Source organism: Sturnus vulgaris, chromosome 26, assembly GCF_052056855.1.
Source record: "Sturnus vulgaris isolate bStuVul1 chromosome 26, bStuVul1.hap1, whole genome shotgun sequence".
NCBI lineage: Eukaryota > Metazoa > Chordata > Aves > Passeriformes > Sturnidae > Sturnus > Sturnus vulgaris.
In genome coordinates this window covers 1,928,619-1,937,047 of record NC_142268.1, presented here as the reverse complement: position 1 = coordinate 1,937,047, position 8,429 = coordinate 1,928,619, and the positions used below count along the sequence as shown (strand labels likewise).

At 49.3% G+C, this 8,429-nt stretch overlaps 2 protein-coding genes across 2 annotated transcripts; both read left to right on the top strand.

Annotated features, from left to right (window-relative positions):
- The first annotated feature begins 802 nt into the window (after positions 1-802).
- MRPL34 (mitochondrial ribosomal protein L34) lies at positions 803-1,477 on the top strand. Its single transcript, XM_014882857.2, has 2 exons — positions 803-907; positions 999-1,477. Exons 1-2 carry the CDS (start codon positions 831-833, stop codon positions 1,252-1,254), a joined length of 333 nt encoding a protein of 110 aa, XP_014738343.2. The 5' UTR covers positions 803-830; the 3' UTR covers positions 1,255-1,477.
- Positions 1,478-1,918: 441 nt separating this feature from the next.
- On the top strand, positions 1,919-7,979 carry DDA1 (DET1 and DDB1 associated 1). Its single transcript, XM_014882891.2, has 5 exons — positions 1,919-2,015; positions 3,169-3,249; positions 3,940-3,991; positions 4,611-4,672; positions 5,753-7,979. Exons 1-5 carry the CDS (start codon positions 2,013-2,015, stop codon positions 5,861-5,863), a joined length of 309 nt encoding a protein of 102 aa, XP_014738377.1. The 5' UTR covers positions 1,919-2,012; the 3' UTR covers positions 5,864-7,979.
- Positions 7,980-8,429: the final 450 nt, after the last annotated feature.

The following is an 8,429-nucleotide window of genomic DNA, read 5'->3' as shown; positions in this document are numbered from 1 at the left end:
AATGGGGACAGGGACAGAAGGAGACAGATGGGGACAGTGCCAGCTCCGTGTGGGACAGCGGGACAGGAGGGGACAGGGATGGGGACAAGGACAGGACAGGGACAGTACAGAGGTGGCATTTGGGATGGGGTGGTGACAGTGTGGAAGTTGTGGGGTGGCAAAGGGCACGGGTGTGGCAGTGCCATGAGGGTGACAGTGCCACAGTTGTGTCACATGTGACAGGGCCATGAGGGTGGCAGTGCCACAAACCTGTCACTGCCACAAAGGTGTCACACACGTGGGAGTACCATGAATGTGGCAGTGTCACAATCATGTCACACAGGACAGTGGCATGAGGGTGGCAGTACCATGAAGGTGTCACACGTGTGGCAGGTGCCATGAAGGTGACAGTGCCATGAGTGACACAAAAACAAGGAGAGAAAAAGCCCGGAGCTGTTCCTGCTCTTGGGACAGGTCTGGGATTGATCTGGAATAGTAAAAGTGGGATCTTGGAATTGTTGGGCTCGGAAGGACCTGAAATCCCATCCAGTCCCATCCTGGACCTTCCACTATCCCAGCCAGGAATTACTTCCCAAATCCCACCCAAATCCCCCTTTTCCAGTCTGAAGCCGTTCCCTGTGTCCTCGAATTCCATCCCTTAGCCCAAGTCACTCTCCAGCCCTCTGGGAGTGGCTTTGAGGCCTGTCGCGACAGCCTTGGGGACAAACGACAACAAGGCCGCAGTGGGGCCGTTGCCGTGGTAACTTCGTCACGACCCCCCATCGAGGACTACAACCCCCATCAGCCCGTGCGGCTCAGCTCCGGCTGTGATTGGCTGGAGGACTGAGCCAATGGGAAGCGGCGTTGTTGGCGGACAGAGCAAAATGGCGGCGCTGGGCCGGGTGTGGGCGCGGGTCGGGGGCCGCAGGTACCGGCAGGGGAAATTCCAACCCTCAAATTCCCAATTTATCCTTTCTTTCCCTCTCCTCACTCCTTGTTCTGCTTGAATTTTTCCCAAGCTTTTCCCTGCTGCAAGGTTTTCCCTGCCCGCTGCTCTCAAACCCTCTGGAGCCTCTTCCCAGGACTTCCAGCTCCATTCCGATTCCAGCGTGGAGTTTCCAACAAATCCGTGGAAGAACCCGAGGGAACGAATACCAGCCCAACAACTGGAAGCGGAAGAAGACTCACGGCTGGATCAAACGGATCAGAACGCCCGGCGGGATCGCCGTGATCCTGCGCCGAATGCTCAAGGGCAGGAAATCCCTGAGCCACTGAGGGACGCTTTGGAATTCTCCGGGAATTCTCCGGGAGTTCGGGATGATCCCGCCGAGCCATGGAGGTCGTGGCCAGCTCTGCTGTCCCTGTCACCTGCGTGGCCTCGGAGGGGTTTGGGACGCGGTTGCTGCTCCAATTGTTAAATTATCCTCGGTTTTCCCATGTGTTTATTCCCTACTTTTTGTTTTTGTTTATAAACGTGGGAATGCGGAGTGTGGTTCAATTCCAGCGTGCCGCCTGGAATTTCCTGCGTTAATTAGGATGGGAAGTTTAATGAGGAAGGGGGAATCTGGCGTGTTCCAGGGGCAGATATTTGGGAAGGATCTTTGGAATTAGGCATGGAATTCAGGCTGGCTTCACTCAGCAGCGCCTCTGCTCCTTCGCTGCTCCGTCCTCTGGGATCCTGATTCCAGCAGCAGCTCTGGGATGGGATAAAGGGAAGGAAACCTTCTTCCCGCGCCGCTAATGAGCTGCCGCTTAATGAGCCACCGCATAATTAACGAGCAAGCCAGCGGCCCAAACTACGACTCCCAGTATGCCCCACGCCGCGCTCCATCCGGGTCCTTCTGCGCTGCACCCGGCCCGCCCTTCCGCGAGTCCACTTCCTGCCTCAACCCAACCTTACCGTCGATGATTGACAGGCATCCTGTCCAATAAAAACGCAGCGTTTCTCTGCGCGAACCAATCGGCGCGTACCGGGCGGGCGGCCTTGGCAGTGGGCGGGCCGGGGCGGCTCCTCCCGGCTGGCGGCGGCGAAGATGGTACGTGAGACCCCGGCCGCAATGGCGGCCCCGGGCCGGCCTCAGCAGCCCGGCCGCGGCTCCCGGGCCTCGCAGCACCGGCTGCGGCCTTCCCGGTACCGCAAGGGCGGAACTGCGGCCACCTCCGGCCTTGAGGGACCGCGCCCGCCGCGGCCTGGGCAGGAGTGGCGGGGCTGAGGGGGTGGGGGGGTGTGAGGGGTTCCCGCCCTCAGGGCTGGAGGGGGCTGAGGGTGAGGGGGAGTCTCAAGGCGAGGTTTGGGGGTTTCGGAGGATTTGGGGGTGCAGGGGAGCCTCAGGGGTGAGTTTGGGGGATCCGGAGGATTTGGGGTTGAGGGGGAGTTTCAGGGCGGGGTTTGGGGAGTCCGGAGGATTTGGGGGTGCAGGGGAAGGGCAGGGGGTGTTGCGTGGGTTTGAGGATTTAGGGGTTCCAGGGGTGCCGCGGGCTCGGGGTGGGGTTGGAGAATCCCAATATGGGAGAGGATCACCCTAAAGTGGGACTGAGCCATTTGTTTTGTGGGGAGGTTTTAGGGGGACACCCTAAGGTGGGGCTGAACCATTTGTTTTTGGGGGTGTTTTAGGAGGGGAACCCTAAAATGGGGATGAACCATTTGTTTTGTGGGGGGAGTTGAGGGGGACACCCTAAAGTGGGGCTGAACCATTTGTTTTATGGGGGTGGTTTAGGGGTCACCCTAAGATGGGACTGAACCATTTGTTTAAAGGGGGACTTAGGGGTGCTGGGTGCTCCCACTTGGAATATTGGGGGGGGGGTTGGAATATTTTGGGATCCCTCTGGGATTTGGGGACTTCCCCACTTTCAGTTTTGGGGGGGGGGGTTGGGTGGCTCCTCCACCCTCAGATTTTTTGGGAATTAAGGAATTGGGAATCCCATCCCTTGGGAATTTTGGGGTGGGAATTTTTCCATGGGCTTGGATTAAAAACATTCCCAGTTGTCCCAAGGGTTGGGAATTGCAGCTTTGGGATCACGCTGGGAATTTTACCTGGGAAAGAAAAACTTTGAGCTTCCCAAATCCTGGGAATTTTCTGCTCAATCCCTGGAATTTGGGGCTGGACACAAATCCCTGGGATCTGCCAGCATTCCCTGGGCTGTCCCTGCTCCTTCCCTGAGGGATTTTTGGGAATTCTGGCTCTCCAGGCAGATTTCCTGAAGGGGCTCCCCGTGTACAACAAGAGCAACTTCAGCAGATTCCATGCGGATTCCGTCTGCAAGGCTTCCGTGAGTGCTCCTGGGCCTGGAATTCCTCAATCCCAGAATTCCCAAATCCCACCATTCCCCATCCTGGAATTCCCAAATCCCACCATTCCTCATCCTGGAATTCCCAAATCCCACCATTCCCCATCCTGGAATTCCCAAATCCCACCATTCCCCATCCTGGAATTCCCAAATCCCACCATTCCCCATCCTGGAATTCCCAAATCCCACCATTCCCCATCCTGGAATTCCCAAATCCCACCATTCCCCATCCCAGTGTTCCCAGATCCTGGAGTTTCTGAATCCCAGAATTCCCAAATCCCAGCATTCTCTCAGGATTCCAAATCCCAACATTTCCAATCCTGGAATTCCCAAGTCCCAACATTCTCACATCCCAGGATTCCAAATCCTAGTGTTTCTATATCCCAGCATTCCCACATTCCAGTAATTCCCAATCCCAGCATTCCCAAATCCAAATTTATTCCCAGCCCCCCCCCATTCCCAATCCCAGTCCTGTTCCCATTCCTGAGGATTTGTTGGAATTCCTGTTCCCATTCCTGAGCATTTGTTGGAATTCCTGTTCCCATTCCTGAGCATTTGTTGGAATTCCTGTTCCCATTCCTGAGGATTTGTTGGAATTCCTGTTCCCATTCCTGAGGATTTGTTGGAATTCCTGTTCCCATTCCTGAGCATTTGTTGGAATTCCCATTCCAGAACCGCCGGCCCTCGGTGTATTTGCCCACCAGAGAATTCCCCTCGGAACAGAGTGAGTTTTCCTGGGAAAATCCTGCTTTTCCAGAAATCCCCAAATCCCAATTTCCCCTTGCTCTATTCCCCCTTTTAATTTCCAATTTTTCTTTTATTGATTCCCAACTTTCCCCTTGTCTGTCCCCAATTTTCTCATTATTTATTCCAAATTTTCCCTTTGTTAATTCCCAATATTTCCTTTATTTATTCCCATTTTTCTCTTTCTTTATTCCCAACTTTCCCTTTATATATTTCCAATATTTCCCATATTTATTGCAAACTTTCCCCTTATTAATTCCCAGTTTTGCCCATATTAATTCCCAATTTTCCCCTTATTAATTCCCAATTTTCCCCTTGTTAATTCCTAATTTTCCCTTTATTTATTCCCATATTCCCCTTAATTACTCCCAATATCCCCCTTAATTATTCCCAAATTCCCCCTCATTTATTCCCAATTTTCCCTTTATTTTTTCCCATTTTCCCCCCTTCTTTATTCCCAATTTTCCCCCTTTTATTTCCCAACTTCCCCTTTATTTTATTCCCGATTTTTCCCCCTGACAATCCCCAATTTTCCCTCCTTTCCTCACCCATCCCAATCCCCCAAAAAACCTGGAATTTTTTCCTGGAATTTTCCCCAGTTATTGTGACAGAGAAGACAAACATCCTCCTGCGCTACCTCCACCAGCAGTGGGACAAAAAGGTGAAATTTGGGATCCAAATTCCCGGGAAAAAAACCGGGAATTTGGGATTGATTCATTCCATAATCGATGATTAATCCATTAATTAATGATTGGCTTGGGAATTCCAAATCCTGGGGTGCTTCTGCCTCTGGAAATGAGGGGAAATTGGGGTTGAGGGGAGGCTTGGGAAATTTGGGAATGTTGGGGTGTGGGAATGCTGGGATTTGGGAATTTTGGGGTGTGGGAATGCTGGGATTTGGGAATTCTGGGGTTGGGAATTTGGGATTGGGAAAGCTGAAATGTGGGAACACTGGGATATGGGGATGCTGGGATTTGGGAATGTTGGAGTGAGAAATTCTGGAGTGTGGGAACGCTGGGATTTGGGAATGCTGAAGTGTGGGATGCTGGAATTTGGGAATGCTGAGATTTGGGAATTCTGGCATGTGGGAACTCTGGGATTTGGGAATCCCAAGACACGGGACCACCAGTAATTCCCATCGTGGAATTCTCTTTAGGATTCCCTTTGGGATCATCCCCTCTGGGATGATTCCCTTTGGGATTTCCCTGTGGGATGATTCCCTTTGGGATTTCCATTTGAAATCCCCTGTGGGATGATTCCCTTTGGGATTTTCCTCTGGAATTCTCTCTGGGATGATTCCCTTTGGGATTTCCCTGTGGGATGATTCCCTCTGGGATTTCCTTTGGGATTCTCTCTGGGATGATTCCCTTTGGGATTTCCATTTGAAATTCCCCGTGGGATGATTCCCTTTGGGATTTTCCTCTGGAATTCCCTTTGGGATGATTCCCTTTGGGATTTTCCTCTGGAATTCTCTCTGGGATGATCCCCTCTGGGATTTTCTCTGGGATTCTCTTTGGAATAATTTCCTTTGGGATTCCCTTTGGGATGATTCCCTTTGGGATTTCCCTGTGGAATTCCCTTTGGGATGATTCCCTTTGGGATTTCCTTTGGGATTCTCTTTGGGATGATTTCCTTTGGGATTCTCTCTGGGATGACTCCCTTTGGGATTTCCCTGTGGGTTTCCCTTTGGGATGACTCCCTTTGGGATTTCCCTGTGGAATTCCCACCTTTCCATCCCCAGAATGCAGCCAAGAAGCGGGATCAGGAGCAGGGGGATGTGGAGGGGGAGAACTCGGCCCCACCCCGGAAAATCGCCCGGACCGGCAGCCAGGACATGACCGAGGACACTTAAACCCCAAAAAAACCCCAAAAAACGACACAAAAATCCGGGAATTCCCCAATTCCCAAAGCTCTTCCCGCCTTTTTTTTTCTTTTTTTTTTTTTTTTTTTTTTTTTGTCTCACCTCCCCCTCTCCCCCCCCTCACTTGGATTCCCAACCCTCTGGGAATTCCCGGGATCCGCCCTATTTATTTGGGATTTGCCTCTCGGCCCTTTGGGGTTTTTTTTTTTGTCTTTGTATTTATGGGATTTTTACTGGGGGAGGGGGGGGTGGGGAAAAAAAATCCTTAAGGCTCCTCGTTCCCCCAAAATTCCCCCTTTTTTTAAAAAAAAAAAAAATTCTTTTTTTTTTTTCCTGGGGATTCCTGGGAATTTCTGTGGTATCCCGGAATTTATTCCCAAAATTTCCTATTTTTTTTTTTTTTTTTCCCCCCTGGGATTCCTGGAAATTTTGTGGTGTCCCAGATCCCCAAAATTCCCTTTTTTTTTTTTTTCTGGGATTCCTGGGAATTCTGTGTTATCCCAGGATTTATTCCAAAAATTCCCAGTTTTTTCCCTTGGATTCCTGGAAATCCTGTGGTATCCCAGAATTTCTTATTCCCAAATTTCCTTTTTTTTCCTGGGATTCCTGGATTTATTCCTGAGCTCTCCCAGGAGAACTCATTCCCAAAAATCCACTTTTTTGGGGATTCCTGGGATTTATTCCTTGAAATCTTTCCGGAGAATTCCCTTCCCCCCAAAAAATTCCACTTTTTCTGGGATTTATTCCCTTCCCAAAAATCCCCTTTTCCCAGAATTCCCCAAATCCCTTCCCTATAAAATTCCAGGAATTTTTTATTCCCTTCACCCTAACCTTGACATATTCCCAGGAATCCTTTGGAATGTGAGGCCTTTCCCATTTTTCCAGAAAAAAATTCCCAACCCCTTCCCATGCTCTGATCATGGCTGGAGCCAAAATTCCCAGGAATTTGGATCTGGGATTTTTTTTTTTTTTTTTTTTTTTTGGGATCTGTGGAATTTTTTTTTTATTTTTTATTTTTTTCCCCTCCTCACCCTCTGGAAAAACCGGAATTTTCCACCCTTCAATCCCGATTTTTTTTTTTTTTTTTTGGGAATCACCAGAATTTTCAATCCTTCAATCCTGATTTTTTTTTTTTTTTTCTTGGGAATCACCGGGAAAAATCACAGGAAAAATCAGAATTCCAAAAGGGATGAAACCTGGAGCGACTCCAACCTTGGATTTGGAAAAATCCCAGCTGGAATTTGGGAATTTGAGAATCCAGGATGGAATTGCAGGAATCTGGGATGGAAATTTTGGGAATTTTAAAATGGAAGAATCCAAGATGGAATTCCAGGAATTTGAAGCCGATCCAACGCTCCCTAAAATCCTCAGGATTGGAGACAATTCCCAGCTGCTTTTCCAGGACAATCCAGAAATTTGGAATTCATGGAAAATTTCGGGGGGAAAAAGCCAGGAAAGGACGAGATGATCCCAAAAAATTCCCGTGGAAATCCCGGAATCCGCTGGGATTTTTTCCAGGAAATTCCCCCCCCCCCCCCCAAAAAAAAAAAAAAAAGAAAAAAAAAATTTAATTCCCAGCTTTTGACTCTTGGAGGATTCCTTCCCACTCGTTTTTCCTGGAAAATCTCAAATCCATCCTCGAAATTCTTGGAATGGCCAAAAAAAAAAAAATTCCAGAAGCAGAAGCTGGGGAAGAGCAGCTCCCGTGGGAATTCCCGGAATTTGGGACTGGAATTCAATCCAGAACTTTGGCTCTGCCTCCTTTTTTCCCAAATTTTTTGTTTTGTTTTGTTTGTTTTTTTTGGTTTTTTTTTTTATGGAAGCAACTTTGGAATTCCTGGAATGGGATGGGGGAGGGGGTTTGGGGGAGGGGGAGGAAAAACGGAATTCCCGGGATTTTTTTTTTTGTTGTTTGTTTGTTTTGTTGAGGGTTTTTTTTGTGGGTTTTTTTTTTTTTTTTTTGGGATGGGATTTCCAGCTGGAAAACTCCGGGATGAGCCGGATTTGAGGAATCCTTGGAAGGAATTCTGGGATTCCAGGAGAGGAGGGCGGGATCCTGGAATTCCAGAGGTTTGGGAATGTTGTTCCATTAAAGTGTTGGCACTTCCTGGTGCAATTCCAGCTTTTTTTCCCCCTCCCCCCCTTGGAAAAAGGGGAGGGGGGGATGGGAACCTCGGGAATGTGGATTTATCCTGGGAAAAAAATGGGAATTCTGGGAGGGGTGGGGGGGAAAGTTGGGATTGGGCAGAGCTGGGGATGGAGCAGGAGGGGGTTGGGATTGTTGGAGTGTCCAGAAAAATCCCTGGAATGATTTGAGATCCCTGGATTTGGGATCTTTGGATTTGGGATCCCTGGATTTAGGATTCCCATCCCTGGATTTATTTGGGATCCCTGGATTTTGGGATCCTTGGATTTGGGATTCCCATCCATGGATTTCTTTGGGATTCTTCTCCCATCCTTGGATTGATTTGGGATCTTTGGATTTGGGATCCCTGGATTTGGGATCCTTGGATGTGAGATCCTTGGATTTGGGATTCTCCTCTCATCCCTGAATTTA